At 41.6% G+C, this 18,884-nt stretch overlaps 1 protein-coding gene across 2 annotated transcripts in view; it reads right to left on the bottom strand.

Moving 5' to 3' along the window:
* The window catches only part of Ogt (O-linked N-acetylglucosamine (GlcNAc) transferase), a 56,026-nt gene that overhangs the window by 21,361 nt on the left and 15,781 nt on the right, over nucleotides 1-18,884 (bottom strand). For both annotated transcript variants that reach the window (XM_045140051.1, XM_045140052.1), the window contains exons 6-15: nucleotides 18,326-18,405; nucleotides 16,456-16,651; nucleotides 16,063-16,203; nucleotides 14,315-14,415; nucleotides 13,913-14,066; nucleotides 13,724-13,825; nucleotides 10,906-11,085; nucleotides 3,996-4,154; nucleotides 3,334-3,423; nucleotides 486-611 (exon numbers count right to left, since the gene is read on the bottom strand). In XM_045140051.1, coding sequence (XP_044995986.1) covers nucleotides 486-611; nucleotides 3,334-3,423; nucleotides 3,996-4,154; nucleotides 10,906-11,085; nucleotides 13,724-13,825; nucleotides 13,913-14,066; nucleotides 14,315-14,415; nucleotides 16,063-16,203; nucleotides 16,456-16,651; nucleotides 18,326-18,405 — 1,329 coding nt within the window. The remainder of the gene's footprint in view (nucleotides 1-485; nucleotides 612-3,333; nucleotides 3,424-3,995; nucleotides 4,155-10,905; nucleotides 11,086-13,723; nucleotides 13,826-13,912; nucleotides 14,067-14,314; nucleotides 14,416-16,062; nucleotides 16,204-16,455; nucleotides 16,652-18,325; nucleotides 18,406-18,884) is intronic.

Genomic DNA, 18,884 nt, shown 5'->3' with positions numbered 1-18,884 from the left:
ACCACAAATGATCTCCAGATGCATGGGCCATTTTATGCATCTGGCTTTATATAGGGACTAGGAAATTGAACCTAGGCTGGCAGATTAACAAGCAAGCATCTTTAACAGCTGAGCCATTTCCCCAGCCCTATCGTTTTGTTTTGTTTTGTTTTTTCTTTTTGAGAGAGAGAGCAAGCATGCACAAATGCAGAAGAGAGGGAGAGAAAGAGAACTGGCATGCCAGGGCCTCAGCCAATGCAATCAACTCCAGATGCCTGTACCACCTAGTGGTATGACCTTGTGCTTGCTTCACCTTTGTGCATCTGGCTAATGTGGGATCTGGAGACTAGAACATGGGTCCTTAGGCTTTGCAGGCAAGCGCCTTAACTGCTACGCCAGCTCTCCAGCCTCTAATCTTTGTTTTAAATGTCAACCAGAAGGGAAAAGGGAATGAAATCACTGTATGTTTTTAACCCAATATACATTATGATTGATAACTCTTTTACCTGAATAGGAGCTGGCCTGAGAGCAAACAGCTCATTTCGAGCACCCTTGGTGTAGCCATTCATATTTACAAGGATGTGAATTCCATCTTGGTGGATGCGATCAGCTGCTTTTCCATTGCATGGAATCTATGGAATAAAAATTTAAGAGTAAAGTGGAATGGAGGGAATTACCATGGTTTATTGTCTTATTTTATAAAATTATGGAAGTTGTCAATAAAAAAATTAACAACTATATATAATTTTAGATTAACTCAATTTGTTTAAACAGAATTCAGATTCCTAGATCCCAAAGAAAAAGGAACATTGGGCATGGTGGATTACATCTATAATCTTCACCTTTGGGAGGTGAAGGCAAGAAGACAGTTATTCAAGGCTAGCCTCAGTGACATAAGACCCTGTATTATCAAACCAAAGAGGGTAAGTTGATGAGAACACCAGTGAACTAAGTTTATGCAAGTTAAATATGGCTAAATATCGCTTGAAGTAATAGCTATGCTGCAAAACATATGGATACATAATATTTAATAGATAACAAAAATCTGCCAATCTTTGTTCTAGAACCTCAGTGATTTTTTTTTTTTTTCCTAAAACAGGGCAAATAGCCCAGGCTGGCCTTAATCTTCTTAAACTTCTGATACTCCTGCTCCTGCCTGCCCATTGTTGGCATTATAGATGTGTCACTGTGCCTAGTTTCATGTGCTGCTGAGGACCGAACCTCAGGACTTCAGGAATGACAGTAAAGCACTCTTATCAACTGAGCTGCACATTGCTACGTATCTATACGTACATGCAATATTTATGTATATTCATCTATCTTTTATGTGTGTGGTGTATGAACCCGTGTGTGCAGAGGCTAGAGGAAGACTCTCACTGAACCTAGAACTCCCACTTTTTTGGTTAGACTAACAGACCAGGGAGTCCCAGTGATCCTCCAGTCTCCACTTATGCAGGGGTTACAGACATGAACATCCATGACTGACTTTTCACATGGGTGCAGAGGATGAAAACTGGACTCTTCATGCTTGCACAGCAAGTACTCTTACCAAGTGAGCTACTTCGACACCCTCTACATTATCTTTATTGGTCACCAATGCACTTAAGAAAACGTACACATACAAAAAGTCTACACACTCAATAAATTTCATTTTCCAAAAGCTTGCCACCTTAATGTACCACAAAACTTATACTCAACAGAGAAAAGGTCAACAGAGCCCAATATAGAAATAAAGACAACACAGACCCCTGCAATCCCAATATGTGAGAGGATAATGCAGGAGGACTGCCACAGGTTAAAGGCCAGTCTTTTCTACATAGCAGGCTTCAGGCCAGCCAGAGATACATATCAGAGGGGATTAGTAGCCCACACCTCCTTCTCCAAAGAAAACCAACCAAAAACAAAAGCTCACAGAAATAGATAGAGGGGCTGACTATTATTTTTTGAGAAGGGGTTTCAGGTAGCACAGGATGGCTTAAAACTTGGTATTTTCCCAAGGTTGGTCTTCAAATCCTGATCTTCCCTACAGGTTTTTTTTTTTTTTAATGATTTTCCCATGTGGGTGTGTATGTCCGTGTGCCTCTTGCATCTGCAAACACACACCAGGCATAAGCACCACTTTTTGTATCAGGCTTACATGGGTAGCCCGAGAATTGAACCAAGCTGGTAGGCCCCACAATCAAGTGTAACTTTACTGCTGAGCCATCTTCCCAGATATATTTTCTTCATCTGCCTATTCATCCTATTTTATTTTTTTAAGTTTATTCAGTTACTATTAATTTATTTATTTTGGTTTTAAAAGTAAGGTCTTGCTCCAGCATTCACTATGTAGGCTCAGGGTGGCCTCAAACTCACAGCAATCCTCCTACCTCTGCATCCGAGTGCTGGGATTAAAAGCATATGCCACCATGCCTGGCCCAGTTAACATTACCTCAGTCAAAACTGCTGGCTCAATACCCAGAAAAATCATACATCCAAATAATCACAACACATCTGTATTTTTTTAAAAAAAAATTGGTTTATTTTTATTTATTTATTTGAGAGCGACAGACAAGAGAAAGAGGCAGAGAGAGAGAGAGAAAGAATGGGCATGCCAGGGCTTCCAGCCACTGCAGATGAATTCCAGATGCATGCACCCCTTTGTGAATCTGGCTAACATGGGTCCTGGGGAATCAAGCCTCGAACCGGGGTCCTTAGGCTTCACATGCAAGCACTTAACCACTAAGCCATCTCTCCAGCCCACATTTGTATTTGTTTATAGAGGTTAAAGGCCCCAGGGGCATCCATTCTCTCTCTACTTTTTTCTCTCAAATAAATAAGATAAAAATAAAATAAAATTTTAAAATATATTTGTTTAATCAACTATTTGAGCCAGGCATGATGGTACCCATTCTTAATCCCAGCACTGAGGTAGAGGTAGGAGGATCACCAGGAGTTTGAGCCCACCCTGAGACTACATAGTGAATTAAAGATTGGGCTAGAAAAACTTAAAAAAAAAAATCAAAAATCTTGGAGGCTGGAGAGATGGCTCAGCGGTTAAGGCACTTGCCTGCAAAGCCTAATGGCATAGATTCAATTCCCCAGTACCCATGTAAAGCCAGATGCATAGCACACGTATCTGGAGTTTGTCTATAGCGGCTAGAGACCCTGCTACGCCCACTCTCATTTTTTGCTCAGTCAGTCATTCTCATTCTTTCTGTTTTACAAATAAACAAACAAATCAAATAAACTATCCTAAGAGGTCCTGGGTTCAATTCCTCCTGGGACCAAAAATAATAAGCACATGTCAATAGTTTTTTTTTTTTTCCCCCAAATTTACTCAAAATTGAAAGTTGGAAATAGAGTTTCACTTACCTGAGAAAGATCAATAAAGTGATTAGCTTCCGCCATCACCTTCACTCGAAAGTTTGTGCCATCATCTGGACTCAGGGCATAACAGAATACCTGAAAGATAGTCAAGGATATTTAATATTCCTAGTTCCAATCTTTTCAAAAGACATTGAGTTTAATACATAACAAGACAATAAAGCCAACAAAAATTCATCTTACCAGCATGGGGGCACACACCTTTAATTCCAATACTTGGGAGGCAGAGGTAGGAAGATGGCTGGGAGTTTGAGGCCACCCTGAGGCTAGACTACATAGTGAATTCCAGGTCAGCCTGGGATACGGAGAGAGACACTACCACAAAAAAAGGGGGTGGGAGCTGGAGGGCTGAAGAGATGGCTGAACAGTTAAAGTGCTTGCCTGCAAAGCCTAACAACCGAGGTTCGATTCCCCAGTACCCAAATAAAACCAGATGCACAGTGGTGCACACATATGGAGTTCATTTTCAGTGGCTGGCTGGAGGACTTGTTGCACCCATTTTATCTCCCCCCCCCCCATTCTCCCCCCCCCCCCCGGCTAGGTGTAGTAGCAGAACATCAGAGGCTGAGGTAAGAGGATCACTGTGAGTTCTAGGCAAGCCACTACCTCAAAAAAATAAAATAAAATAAAATAAAACAAAACAGTCTTACCTCAAATTTATCAGGATTGTGCATGCCTGGAATAGACTGCATAAGGTGAGAAGTAGGATGATTCCCAAAGTCAGAACTCACATATCCTACACGCAATCGGCCATCACTGAGCTTCAAGTCTTTTGGATGTTCATATGGTGGTTTATGCAGGACATTAATCTACCAAGAGAATGCAATGTTCTTTACTACAGTCAAGTCATATATGAATCTAAGAAAACTGAAGACAGGAGCTAGGAAGTTAGTTCAGTTGACAGGATGTCTATCTACCACGCACAACACCTAAGGTTCAATGCTCAGCACTGCATCAAACTGGGGGTGGGAGTACCTGCCTCTAATTCCAGCATTTAGGAGGGTAGAGGCAGGGAGAGCTGAAGTTCAATATCATCCCTAGGCTACCTAATGAGGTCAAGGCAAGCTTGGGATACATGAAATACTATCTCAAATATAAGTATTTATTTTTTTAAAAAGGAAAATGAACAACCATTAGGGAAATGCAAATTAAAACTACTTTGAGATTCCATCTCACTCCTGTCAGAATGGCTATTGTCAAAAATAAACAAATGACGGGCTGGAAGACAGCTTAGGGTTAAGCACTTGCTTGTGATACCTAAGGACCCCAGCACAAAGCTCAATACCCCAGTACCCACATAAGCCAGATGCACAAGGTAGTGCATGCATCTGGAGTTCAACTGCAGTGGCTGGGGGCCCTGGTATACCCATTTTCTCTCTCTCTGCCTCTGTCACTCTCAAATAAATAAACAAAAAATATTTTTTTAAAAAAATGACAAATGCTGGCAAGGATGCAGAAAAAGAGGAACCCTACTGCACTGTTGATGGGAATGTAATCTGGTCCAGCCATTATGGAAATCAGTGTGCAGGTTCCTGAGACAGCTAAAAACAGATTTGCCATATGACCCAGCTATACCACTCCTAGGCATATATCCTAAGGACTTGTCTCACTAACTTAGAGATACTTGCTCAACCATGTTTATTGTTACTCTATTCACAATAGCTAAGAAATGGAACCAACCTAGATATCCCTCAACTGATGAGTGGATAATGGTACATTTATACAATGGAGTTCTATCAGCAGCACAGAAAAACAAAATTATGTAATTTGCAGGGAAATGGATGGACCGTGAAAGGATTATACTTAGTGAGGTAACCCAGGCCCAAAAAGCCAAACATCATGTTCTCTCTCATATGTGGATCCTAGCAACAAATGTTCAGACTTGTGAGTTGGAATAAAACTCAGTCGCAGAGGCCAGCAAGCTGGAAAGGGGTTATAAGGGAGGGAGGAGAGGCGAGGACTGAAGGGGATGGTGCTGCATATATGTAAGTAGAAAAACAGATTACTGGGTGTGGAAAGGGCTAAGTGAAGTCAGGGGAAGAGATTGACTAAAGGAAGGGTTGGGGGGTAATCAAAATCTAACTAAATGAATAAATAAGTCATAGGGAAATCTACTTTTTGGACTATGGCACATCCAGAAGCCATAGATTGGTACCAGAAAATGCCAGGGATGGAATACCTTCCTGTGACTTGTTGGCCAGGGAGGTCCCTGATGACCCCTAAAACATTATAGGCCATTGCTGAGGCTCTTGGTTTCCCACCAGGAATAGAAGGTAAAAACCTACTGCTGAAAAATCCACAGGCTTGGGTTACAAGGTCACTGAGAAATCCTGCTGGAGCTGAGCTGAAAACCACCTCCCTGTAGACCAGAGGACAGAAAGCTAGAAAATGCTACGCTACATGAAGCTCCATAGGAGAGAGAGAAGTCATCAGTGGAGACAAACAACACTGGGTACTGCAAGCCTTAAGTTGGGCCAGCCAGGCCAAATGAGCCAATGGGTGCAATAGTGGCATGTCTGTTATGGGGGAAATTAAATGCTCTCTAATTGGACTGGAGGCCCATTCCATGGGAGGGAATACATCCTGATACTGAAAACCAATGATGGGGCAGGTCATGAGCCCTGAGGGTGTAACGCCTGCTGGCATCTGACTAAATGCATATACTATGCTTCCCAAACTGCCCAGTAAGCACTTCTCTTAACGTTCATACCCATGTATTAATGCTACTCTCACTTTTGGTTACAGAAGCTTCTCTTTTCAGATGGCAGTAACCTCTTAGAAGGCTTAAAAGCAACACAGCACTGAGAAGTGACAAGGGGGTTCTCAGCGCTGAAACATCTCTATCACATCTTCCAAGGTTCAGGGTCCATTGAGGAAGAGGTAGTGGGAAAATGTAAGAGCCAAAGGGAGGGTAGGACACCTTACACCGCACTCTTCCCCTCTCAATTAGTCTCTTTTAGGTTGATGTCATCATCTTTGCCTCCTATCATGATGATGAACTTGTATAGGTAGTGCCAGGCACTGCGAGGTCATGGATATCCAGAGAGGGGATATGATGGAGAGTGGAGTTGTGGAGGGGAAAGTGGGGAGGGGAGAGGGAATTATAGTTTATTGTCTATAATTATGGAAGCTGTCAATAGTAAAAATAAAGACAATAAAAATAGAAAAATATATACCAAGTCCATAGTTTATACCTACTTAAAAAAAACTGTCCTGAGCCAGGCATGGTAGCACACACCTTTAATCCCAGCACTAGGGAGGCAGAGAAGGGGGATTTCCATGAGTTCAAGGCCACCATGAGACTACATAGTTAATTCCAGGTCAGCCTGAGCTAGAGTGAGACCCTACCTCAAAAAACCAAAAAAGGAAGGGAAAAAAAAAAAGCTGTCCTGAAATCCACCTATTCATGACAGTTTGATGCAACCTTAGCAGTATGTTAGCAGTTAGCAGTTATTTTTTATATGTGACTTGTTTCAGAGACCTAGAAAACATCCTGAGATCTATAAATTGTAGAAATAAAGTAATACAGAACATAATAAACCCTATAGTACTTTGGGAAGTTTGCCACTCTAAGCAGTGGCCTGACCTCAGAACTAAGACTGAACTTCCTGTTCCAGCCAAGAGAAGAATTCCCAGTAAAGGAGAGGAAGTCCAGACAAGAACTACAACAGCAGGCCAGTAACTTTTCCAATCCTCTATGTCCCCCCAGCATTCTTCCTGTATCTTACTTTGTTCCCAATACCTACTATCATCTCAGTAGGTCAGCTGGCTGCCACTCTATTCTTGTACTCTACTGTCTCCTATTCAGTGGGGGGGGGGGGGGAGGAGTCACTTTGCTTTTGCCTTCTGTATGGTCGGCTTTCTTTTGTCCCCTTATGTTTTCTCTCTTCTTCTCCTCTATTCTGGTTTGCAGAAACCTTAGGCCTCAGCCTGAGACAGAACTATTCCACATTAGCTGTGAGAACCCCTTCACCTCTACCTCCAGACAAAATTCTCCCATCGTCCCAATTTTTTTTTTTTTCCTCTGAGGTAGGGTTTCCACACTTACCCAGGCTGACCTGGAACGCCTCAGGGTGGCGTCAAACTCACAAAAGATCCTCCTACCTCTGCCTCCCAAGTGCTGGGATTACAGGCATGTGCCACCACACCTAGCTCTTTTTCTTTTTTTGCTCTTACAGCTCCACTTTCTATTCATGGCCCCCTTGACTTAAATGTTCTATGGAGTTACATCCTTATTTACCTTTTTCTCCCATCTCACATCAAGAACGAAATACTAGTACATGCAATACTGTTAACATTCCTTCATCTCCTAAAATCACTAGGATTTAAGAGGTGATTAGTTTACAATAGACTACCACTATTTTTTTAGTGAGACTATCTCAACATAGTGACTTGTTACAAGCAGTGCTCTACTCAAAGGGGAAGACATGGGAGACAGCATGGAGTGCTGAATACCAGGCTAACAGGAAAAGATGACACCTCAACACACATGTCTACTGAACCAAGGAGACCTAAATTTAAAAAAAAAAAAAAAAACAATAAACAGGGCGTGGAGGCAGAGGTAGGAGGATCACTGATCACCATGAGTTCAAGGCCAGCCTGAGACTATGTTAAGTGAGCCTGGACTAGAGCAAGATCATACCTCTAACAACAACAACAAAAAAAAATAATAATAAAAATAAGATGAGCTAGGCATGGTGGTGCATGCCTTTAATCCCAGCATTGGGAGGCAGAGGTAGGAGAATTGCAATGAGTTTGAGGCCACCCTGAGACTACAGAATGAATTCCAGATCAGCCTGGGATAGAGTGAGAACCTACCTCGGGGAAAAAAAAAAAAAGGATGGGATTCTACCTTAAGGGATGGCTTAGCAGTTAAGACACTTCCTGCAAAGCCTAAGGACCCAGGTTCAATTCCCCAGTACCCATGTAAGCCAGATGCATAAGGTGGTACATGCATCTGGAGTTTGTCTGCAGTGGCTAGAAGCCCTGGAGCACCAATTCATTCCTCTCTCTCTCTGAATCCTCCTCTCTCAAATAAGTAAATAAAATATTTTTTTAAAAATATGGAATAGGGAAGCCGGGCGTGGTGGCACACACCTTTAATCCCAGCACACAGGAGGCAGAGGTAGGAGGATCGTCAAGAGTTTGAGGCCATGGAATAGAGGCTGGAGAGATGGCTTAGTGGTTAAGACACTGGCCTGCAAAGCCAAAGGACCCAGGTTTGATTCCCCAGGACCCACATAAGCCAGATGCACAAGATGGCACATGCAACTGGAGTTTGTTTGCAGTGGCTGGTTGCCCTGGTGTGCCCATTTGCTCTTTCCTTCTCAATGCCTTTGTCTCTCATAAATAAATAAATAAATTTTAAAAAATAAAAGATGGAAAAGCTGGGCATGGTGGCACATACCTTTAATCCCAGCACTCAGGAGGCAGAGGTGAGAGGATCACCATGAGTTCAAGGCTACCCTAAGAGTACACAGTAAATTCCAGGTCAGCCTGGGCTAGAGCAAGACCCTACCTTGAAAAATCAAAAAAAGATGAAAGCCGGGTATGGTGGTGCATGCATTTAATGCCAACACTTGGGAGGCAGAACCAGGAGGGTAACTGTGAGTTTGAGGCCACCCTGAAACACAGTGAATTCCAGGTCAGCCTGGACCAGAAAAACCGGAAACAAAAGATGGACTTCATTCCACAAATGGATCGTTCAACATTATGTAAACCCAAAAATGTTGGGATGTAGAGATGGCACAATGGTTAAAGATGCCTACTTATGCCAGGCATAATATAAATCTTGCCAAACAACTATGGCTAGAACCAAAGCCCTGGGGGGGAGGGGAATCCCACTAGTGTGGTTATGCTAAACAGATATAGCCATGTCAAACTACCTTTTAAATATCTATATATGTGTTTACACAGAGTAATATTGCTTGAAGCCTCAATCATAGAAATGTGTTGATACAATGCACTGCGATTAATGCAGAGCTACATAGCTGGCAAAATTCCAGAGACTAAGTAACTACTGTATGCTCAGGACATCTCAACCAACCCCTCCAAGATTCATGGAATCTCACCAAAAAGGGAAACAGGAAGAATCTAAGAGCAGGAGGATGGATGGGGGGGAGCTGCAAAATGTTGTCTTCTGGATATATAACATGGTCATTACACTCATGAATTCACAACAGTTATAGTTTACAGCACAAAACTGAGCCTATCAATCAATACTTTACCATTGATGAGAAAAGAATACATGAGACCTCACATCTCCCAGACTACCTAATAGCAACTAATGGTAACTGGAAAAGAGTCAGGATCAACAAGTGGCATAGCCAATAGTAAATAACCATTCCACAATAACCTTCCATCTGTAATCATGCAAGCAAATCTAACTCAATGGTTACAAAAAAAAAAAAAGTATGCTAGGAATAGTGATGTATACCTGTAATCCCAGTACTCAGGAAACAGAGGTAGGACGATTGCTGTGAGTTTGAAGCCAGCCTGAGACTACATGGTGAATTCCAGGACCCAGGTTCAATTCCCAGTACACACATAAACCCAGACACACAATGTGGCAAGTGTATCTGGAGTTCATTTGTAATGGCTAAAAGGCCCTGGTGCACTCATTCTATGTGCCTCCCCGCTTCTCTCTCTAATAAGCAAACAAATAAATAAACCAAAACTTATCCCTAACACTATTCTCTCGTAAAAATTACAAATTTTAATCAAATAGTGCTTCAGTTCTCGAAGGTGAATGCATTTATTAAACATTGTGCTAAGTATTTTTGTTGTTGCTGCTAGTTTGCTTTTCAACTGTTCTTTGGTGGGATTGTTGGCTTTTGTTTTTGCACCCAAGCTTACCCCAAAATCTTCCTGCCTGTACTTGTGAGCATTGAGATTACAGGAGTTTTGGGGTTATAAGTGTGCACCATCATACCTGGTCATGGTTTTCAACTTAAAGAAAACACTGCCACGAGTTTCTTAGTGTTGTAAATTAAGGACTGCTCTTTGGAATAAAGAGCTAGGCTAGAGGCAGGACACAATGGAAGGGTCTTCTCAAGAAGTTATCAAAATTTCATTTCTCACGGGCTGGAAAGATGGGCTTAGTGGTTAAGGTGCTTACCTGCAAAGCCTAAGGACCCAGGTTCAATTCTCCAGGTCCCACATAAGCCAGATGCACAAGGTGGCACATGCATCTGGAGTTCATTTGCAGTGGCTAGAGACCCTGGGCACCCATTCTCTCTACCTCTAATATATAAATTTTTTAAAAAATCTTTAAAAAAATTCATTTCTTGGCTGTGCATGGTGGCACATGCCTTTAATCCCAGTGCTTGGGAGGCAGAGGTAGAAGGACTGCTATGAGTTCAAGGCTACCCTGAGACGACAAAGTGAATTCCAGGTCAGCCTGGGCTAGAGCAAGACCCTACCTCAATAAACAACCAAAAAAAAAATTCATTTCTCAACATGAATGTTCACCTTGTATTTCATTGAGCCATTCATATAACTTACATAAGTTTTCTGTACATTTCAATTTGCAGTGAAAGGATTACAACAAGAGAATCATACCTTATCCAAGCAGAGATTCCCATGTCTCTCAGCAATAGCCTTCCTGAAGCCATGAGAAAGGGGATATAGCATACTATGATGGGGATGAACAGAAGGTAGCCTATTCTTCTCTAACTGATCAGCCACAATACTGACCAATTTCTTCATTCGCTCATCATAGTCTGTCCAATCACAGACAATCTAGAGGAAGAAAGCAAAAAGTTATCACACAGGACTGGAGAGATGTCTCAGTGTTAACAAGGAACTTGCTTGCAAAGCTGACAACCTGGGTTTGATTCCCTTGTACCTATGCAAAGCCAGATGCACAAAATTCAGCATGCATCTGGAGTTCATTATGCTATACCCATACTTCTCTCTCCTGTCCTCGCTCCCTTTCTCTCCCCCATTACAAATAAACATGTAAACAAAAATAAGTTATCATACGGAAAATCTTACTCCAGAATATTAAGACTTTTAGTACTTTGACCTAAAGCCAAGCATGGTGGTCTACACCTTTAATCTCAGCACTCAAAAGGCAGAAGTAATACACAAGACCATCACAATAGGAGGAAAAGATCATGATATCAAAATAAAAGAGAAACTGAGAGGAGGAGGAGGGGATACGATGAAGAAGCGTCAAAGGGGAAAGTGGGAGAAGGGAGGACATTACATGGGATATTGTTTACGATCATGGAAGTTAATAAAAATAATTAAACAAATAAATAAGACGCAAAGGTAGGAGAACTGCTGTGAGTCATGCCAGCCTGAGACTACAGTGAGTTCCAGGTGAGCCTAGGCTAGAGAAAGACCCTATGGGGGAATTGCAGGGAGAGCCAGGCATGGTGGCACATGCCTTTGATCCCAGCACTCGGGAGGCAGAGGTAGAAATATCACCGTGAGTTCGAGGCCACCCTGAGACTACATAGTGAATTCCAGGTCAGACTGAGCTAGAGTGATAACCTACCTCGAAAAGCCCCCCCACCAAAAAAAAATATTATTGGGGGCTGAAGGCTGAAGACATGGCTCAGCCTTCAAGACTCTTGCCCACAAAGCCTAACAAGCTGAGTTTGATTCCCCAGTACCCCTGTAAAGCCAGATGCACAGAGTGACACATGTGTCTAGAAAACATTTACAGCAGCTAGAGGCCCTTACGGCACACACCTTTAATCCCAGAACTTGGGAGACCACACTGTGAGTTCAAGGCCAGCCTGGGACAACATAGTGCATAGAGCAAGATACTACATTGAAAAACCAAAAAAAAAAAAAAATTTAAAAAGAGGCTGGTGGTATCACCATACCTGATTTTAACCTATACTACAGAGCCATAGTAACAAAAACAGCATGGTACTGGCACAAAAACAGACATGTAGATCAGTGAAACAGAATAGAGGACCCAGATGTAAGCCCAAGTAGCTATAGCCACCTGATATTCGATAAAAATGCCAAAAATACTCAGTGGAGAAGAGACAGCCTCTTCAGCAAATGGTGTTTTGAAAACTGGATATGTATCTGCAGAAGGATGAAAATAGATTCTTCTCTCTCACCATGCACAAGAATTAAGTCCAAATGGATTAAAGACCTTAGCATCAGACTGGAAACTTTGAAACTGCTAGAGGAAAAAGTAGGGGAAACCCTTCAACATATTGGTCTTGGCAAAGACTTTCTGAATACAACCCCAATTGCTCAGGCAATAAAACCACAGATTAATCACTGGGACCTCATGAAATTACAAAGATTTTACACTGCAAAGGACACAGTGAAAAACGCAAAGAGGCAACCTACAAAATGGGAAAAAGTCTTCGCCAGCTATATATCTGATAGAGGATTAATATCTAGGATATACAAAGAACTCAAAAAGTTAAATAATAAGGAATCAAACAAGCCAATCAAAAAATGGGCTATGGAGCTAAATAGAGAGTTCTCAAAGGAAGAAATACGAATGACATATAAGCATCTAAAAAAATGTTCTACGTCACTAGTCATCAGGGAAATGCAGATTAAAACTACATTGAGATTCCATCTCACTCCTGTCAGATTGGCCACCATCATGAAAACAAATGATCATAAATGTTGGCGGGGATGTGGAAAAAAAGGAACCCTTCTGCACTGCTGGTGGGAATGCAATCTGGTCCAGCCATTGTGGAAAACAGTGTGGAGGTTCCTAAAACAGCTAGAGATTGATCTACCATATGACCCAGCTATAGCACTCCTAGGCATATATCCAAAGGACTCATCTCATTTCCTTAGAAGTACATGCTCAAACATGTTTATTGCTGCTCAATTTATAATAGCTGGGAAATGGAACCAGCCTAGATGTCCCTCAACAGATGAGTGGATAATGAAGTTGTGGCACATTTACACAATGGAGTTCTACTCAGCGGTAAAGAAAAATGAAGTTATGAAATTTGCAGAAAAATGGATGGACCTGGAAAGTATTATACTTGACTTAGTATAACCCAGGCCCAGAAAGCCAAGCGCCACATGTTCTCTCTCATATGTGGATCCTAGCTACAGATGACTGGGCTTCTGCGTGAGAATGAAAATACTTAGTAGCAGAGGCCAGTAAGTTAAAAAGGAGACATAAAGGGTAGAGAAAGGAAGGGAGGAGGATACTTAATAGGTTGATATTGTAAATATGTAATTACAATGATTGTAATGGGGAGGTAATATGATGGAGAATGGAATTTCAAATGGGAAAGTGTGGGGTTGGGGAGGGAGGGAATTACCATGGGATATATTTTATAATCATGGAAAATGTTAATAAAAATTAAAAAAATAAAAAAAAAATTTTAAAAGTGATTATAATACTGAAAGCAAAATGCTGGCAATTTTTCTTTACCTGTAGGCAATGAGCCAAGTTACAGTAAGCATCAGGAAAATCAGGCTTAAGTTTCAGAGCTGTGCGGTAAGAAGCGATTGCTTCTGGGATATTCCCTGAATCCTGTAAATACATCAAGTGGAATGGTAAGAAGTAGTTTCCTACAAGTCAACACTGGGTGCTACAATGTCCATGTTATAACAGCAGTACCTTGTGAATGGAAGCCAGATTGCTGTGTGCATCTGCAAATGCTGGGTTAATCTGGATGGCCCGGGTATAACACTGCAAGGCTCCCTGAACATCCTGCATCTCTTTTAGAGTGTTTCCCATATTAGAATAAGCATCCGCAAAGGTAGGACTGATTCTGAAGGAGAGGACAAAGGTTTGAGTTATCTAGCATAATAACCCTTAGCCCCTATAGTGCTCAGCTGTCTTTTATTAAAGCAGTTTAGGAACTGGCATACAGCTCAGTGGTTGAGTGTGCTTGCCTACCATGTGTAAGGCCCTAGGTTTAATTCCAGTACCAAACATAGGGAAAAAGTCACCTGAGCACCTGCCAAATGCCAAACATCTAATAACTAAATGAAAAGAAAAAAAGGCTGAGTTTCTTACCGGATAGCTTCTTTATAATGCATCAGAGCTTCCTGCAGTTTGCCCTGCTGTTGTAGCACACTTGCTAGATTTGAATGTGCAGCAGCAAACTCTGGGAAGACCTGTCCAAAGTCAAGATCACAAGTATGTTAAAAAAGGTAAAATAAGGGGGCTGGAGAGTTGGCTTAGCAGTAAAGTGCTTATGAAGCCTAAAGACCCTGGTTAGAGGCTCGATTCCCCAGTACCCAAGTAAGCCAGATGCATAAGGTGGTGCATGCATCTGGAATTCACTTGCAGTGGCTGAAGGCCCAGGTGCACCCATTCTCTCTCTACATCTCTTTCTCTGTCACTCTCAAATAAGTAAATAAAAACAAAAATTGGAGAAAAAAAAAAAGATAAAACTGCCCTAACAACAGATACCATCCCACAACCCTAAGAACTTTGCAAAAGTGCCTTCATGCTCTTAAACTTCTCTACATCCTTTCCATATCTACATATTCTTTAAAATAAAAATTTATCTTTGTATATGTGTATGTATATGTGGAGGGGGGAGCTTGGGGTGTAAGTACTCTCCTTTTGTAGATAGTCCTCTCTTGTTTCCCTCCCCCCCCACTAGATAGGTCAGTATAGCTGGCCAACAAGCTTCCAAATTCCCCTGGCTCTGCCTCCCACTGCAGTAGGTGCATTAAGATCATAGGTGTGTGGGTGCTGAAGAAACAAACTCGAGTCAATAGGCTTAAACAAGTGCCTTTAACCACTGAGCCATCTCCCCAGCCCTGCACCTACACATTCTTCAAATTCTACTTCCTCTACCTGTCCTTGTTGCAAACATAAACTAGACCTCTCTCTTACTTATGCTTACCAATTCAGAACCACACCTTGTCTTTTCTAAACTCCTACCATACCTACTAACCATGATACAAATATCACACACGGAGATTATATGTTTACTGCCAACTTCACCTTTGCTATCTGGTCAAAATTATTTTGAACTCGATGTAGGAATTTTCTTTTTTTTTTTTGAATGTTACACAGGGGCTAGAAAGATAGCTCAGTGGTTAAGGCACTTGCCTGCAAAGCCTTAATGATGTGAATTCAATTCCTCAGTACCCACGTAAAGCCAGATGCACAAAGTGACACATGCATCTGCAGTCTGTTTGCAGTGGCTGAAGGCCCTGGCAAACCCATTTTCTGTCTCTCTTCTCTCTGCTTGCAACTGAAATAAAAATATTTTTTTTTAATTTACATGGGGGGCTGAACAGATTGCTTAGCAGTTAAGGCACTTGCCTGAAAACCCTAGGGATCCAGGGTTGATTCCTCAGTGCCCATGTAAGCCAGATGCACATGGTGTCTGGAGTTCACTTGCAGGGGCCAAAGGCCCTTGTGTGCCCATCCTCCCTCTCCCTCTCCCTCACTCAAATAAATAAAGTACTTTTAAAAATGTTACATGGAACCATATATTGCACCCCTTTTACTTTTTTGTTGTTGTTGTTGTTGTTGTTGTTGTATGGTCTGGCTTTAGCCCAGGCTGACCTGGAATTCACTATGTAGTCTCAAAGTGGCCTTGAACTCATGGCGATCTTCCTACCTCTGCCTCCCAAGTGCTGGGATTAAAGGCATGTGCCATCACGCCCCGCTCACAAGCTTCTTTTGAATGACTCAGCCACTATATATTTTCACACAAAAAAATGTGGATGGCATGGTAAATATAACTGCTATCTACTCTAGTATCATAGACTAAGTACCCAGCCACAGTACCATCAACATACTTCTAATGCTTTACGATATAAGCGGACTGCCTCCTCAATGTTTCCCTGCTCTCGTTTGATATTGGCCAGGTTATTCAGAGAGTCTGCATGGGTGGGACATAGGCGGAGAGCGGTATTATAACAATCTTCTGCTTCAGCAACCTAGAAATAAAACAAACCATTCAGAACCTATACAGAAGTAGTACTGTTCTAGCAATTTTAAAAGTTGCGTAGATAAGCCTAATTGTGGGCAATATTCCAGAAATAGATATATTTTGGTAATCTTCTCATTAACCAAAACTCCACAGTAAACCAGTATAACTATCGCAATGTTTTAGAAAGAATATGTACAAAAAGACTTTTCTTAATCCTACCAGATAACAAAGAAAAAGAATAATAAGACTAAGTCCTTACACTGCCCTTCTCTTTGAGAGCATTTGCTAGGTTGCAGTAAGCATCAGGGAAGTGTGGTTGCAGTTCTATAGCTCGCCTGTAGGTGTCTATTGCCAGGTCTATCAGGCCTTGCTCATAGTATACACAAGCCAGGTTGCCATGCACCACAGCATGATTTGGACTCAAACTTAGGGCACGAAGGTAAGCTGCCACGGCTCTGTGAAGAAAGAATACACACACACAGACATACAAAATGCAACTAATTTTAATAGATGTTTTGGCACAATTAACTCATGATATACTATATCAAAGCATGTATCAGTTAACTATAAGTAATGACAAATTTGAAATACATCATTTCATACCCAAACCTCACGTTTATAAAATGTGTTTTGGACCAGATATGGTGGTACACACCTTTAATTCCAGCATTCAGGAGGCTGAGATAGGGGGACCACTGTGAGTTCGAGGCCATGTAAATTCCAGGTCAGTATGGGCTTATCTGCAAAGCCTAAGGACCCAGGTTTAATTACCCAGGACCCACAAAAAGCCAGATGCACAAGGTAGCCCATACATCTGGAGTTCATTTACAGTGGCTAGAATCCCTGGTGCACCCATTCTCTCTCCATCCCTCTCAAATAAATAAATAGCATTAAAAAGTGTTTGGGGGCTGGAGAAATGGCTTAGCAGTGAAGACACTTGCCTGTGAAGCCTAAGAAACCAGGTGATTCCCCAGCCCCCACATAAGCCAAATTCACAAGGTGGCACATGGACCCAGAGTTCACTTGCAGTTGCAAGAGGCCCTGGAGCACCCTTACACTCCATTTCTGTCTGTCTGTCTCTCTCTCTCTCTCTCTCAAATTAAAAAAAAAAAAATTTCAAAAAAAAAAAAGACACAGTCTCACTCTAGTTAAAGCTGGCCTGATATGATACTCAGTGATCCTTTTACCTTAGTCTCCCAAGTGCTGGGATTACAGGCATGAATCACCACACCCAGCTGTAAAGCATACCTTCATAAACAGAAATTATTTATTCCCACTTATGAAATAGGCTTTCCTTTAACAATTAAAAAAGATCAGGGGGCTGGAGAAATGGCTTAGCAGTTAAGCGCTTGCCTGTGAAGCCTAAGGACCCCAGTTCGAGGCTCGGTTCCCCAGGTCCCACGTTAGGCAGATGCACAAGGGGCGCACGCGTCTGGAGTTCGTTTGCAGAGGCTGGAAGCCCTGGCACGCCCATTCTCTCTCTCTCCCTCTATCTGTCTTTCTCTCTGTGTCTGTCACTCTCAAATAAATAAATAAATAAAATTAAAAAAAAAAAAGATCAGGATTTCTGGGTGTGGTGGTGCACACCTTTCAATACCAGCACTCAAGAGGTTGAGGTAGGAGAATGACAGTTTAAGGCCAGCCTGAGCTATAACCAAGCCATGCTTGGTGACACACCTTTAATCCCAACACTGAGTAGGCAGGGGTAGTTGGATCACCAATGAGATCAAGCCCACCCTGAGACTACATAGTGAATTCCAGGTCAGCCTGAGTTAGAGTGAAACCTTACCTCAACCCCCTCCCCCCCAAAAAAAAACAGGTCAAGATTTACTTAGCTTTCTGAATCAGATCAAAGGAAGAATCTATTCTAGAGGTTATCATGTCAACAACTTTACAATATAGGAAATTTTAAATGAACTAACAGTGAAATGATAAATGATGAAAGCTTTCAGGAAAACCAACCCAAGGAAATGTCAGGCAACAATATCTATTAACAAAGTATAACACAGCAGACATCAATCAGGAGCAGGGAAAAACAATACTATAGAAAAGAGAAATGTTCCAATGGGACATGGTGATATTTTAGTAAAAACTCTCAAGAAAATTTATCAAATAGAACATTCTCTTACCTATCAAAAATGCGTGCCTCTTTCAAGACATTTCCTAAATTGATATAAGCATCCAGAAAATTTGGGTCAAGTGTGACAGCCTAAAAAGTTACAAAACAGCTTCATTAGAACAAGCTATAAGTTTGTCAGATTAACTTCTCATTTATGTTTTATTTTTAGGTCATTTTAGACATCAATTACATTGTTTAGAATTACCTCATTTCAGAGCCAGGTGTGGTGGCGCACACCTTTAATCCCAGTACCCAGGAGACTGAAGTAGGAGGATTGCTGTGAGTTCAAGGCCACACCAAGACTACATAGTGAAGTCCAGGCCAGCCTGGGCTAGAGTGAAGCTTTACTTCAAAAATAAAAATAAAAATAAAAATAACCTCACTTCACTTTTAAAAATGGTTTACTGGGCTGGAGGGATGGCTTAGCAGTTAAGGAGTTCGTTTGCAGTGGCTAGAGGCCCTAGCATGCCCATTCTCTCTCTCTTTCTCTCTCAAGTAAATAAATAAATATAAATAAAACATTTAAAAATGGTTTATTTAACCAGACATGGTAGCACACACCTTTAATC

The sequence above is a fragment of the Jaculus jaculus genome, chromosome X (genome assembly GCF_020740685.1).
Source record: "Jaculus jaculus isolate mJacJac1 chromosome X, mJacJac1.mat.Y.cur, whole genome shotgun sequence".
Classification (NCBI taxonomy): domain Eukaryota; kingdom Metazoa; phylum Chordata; class Mammalia; order Rodentia; family Dipodidae; genus Jaculus; species Jaculus jaculus.
The sequence above is the reverse complement of the archived record's forward strand: the minus strand, read 5'-3'. Positions and strand labels throughout refer to the sequence as shown.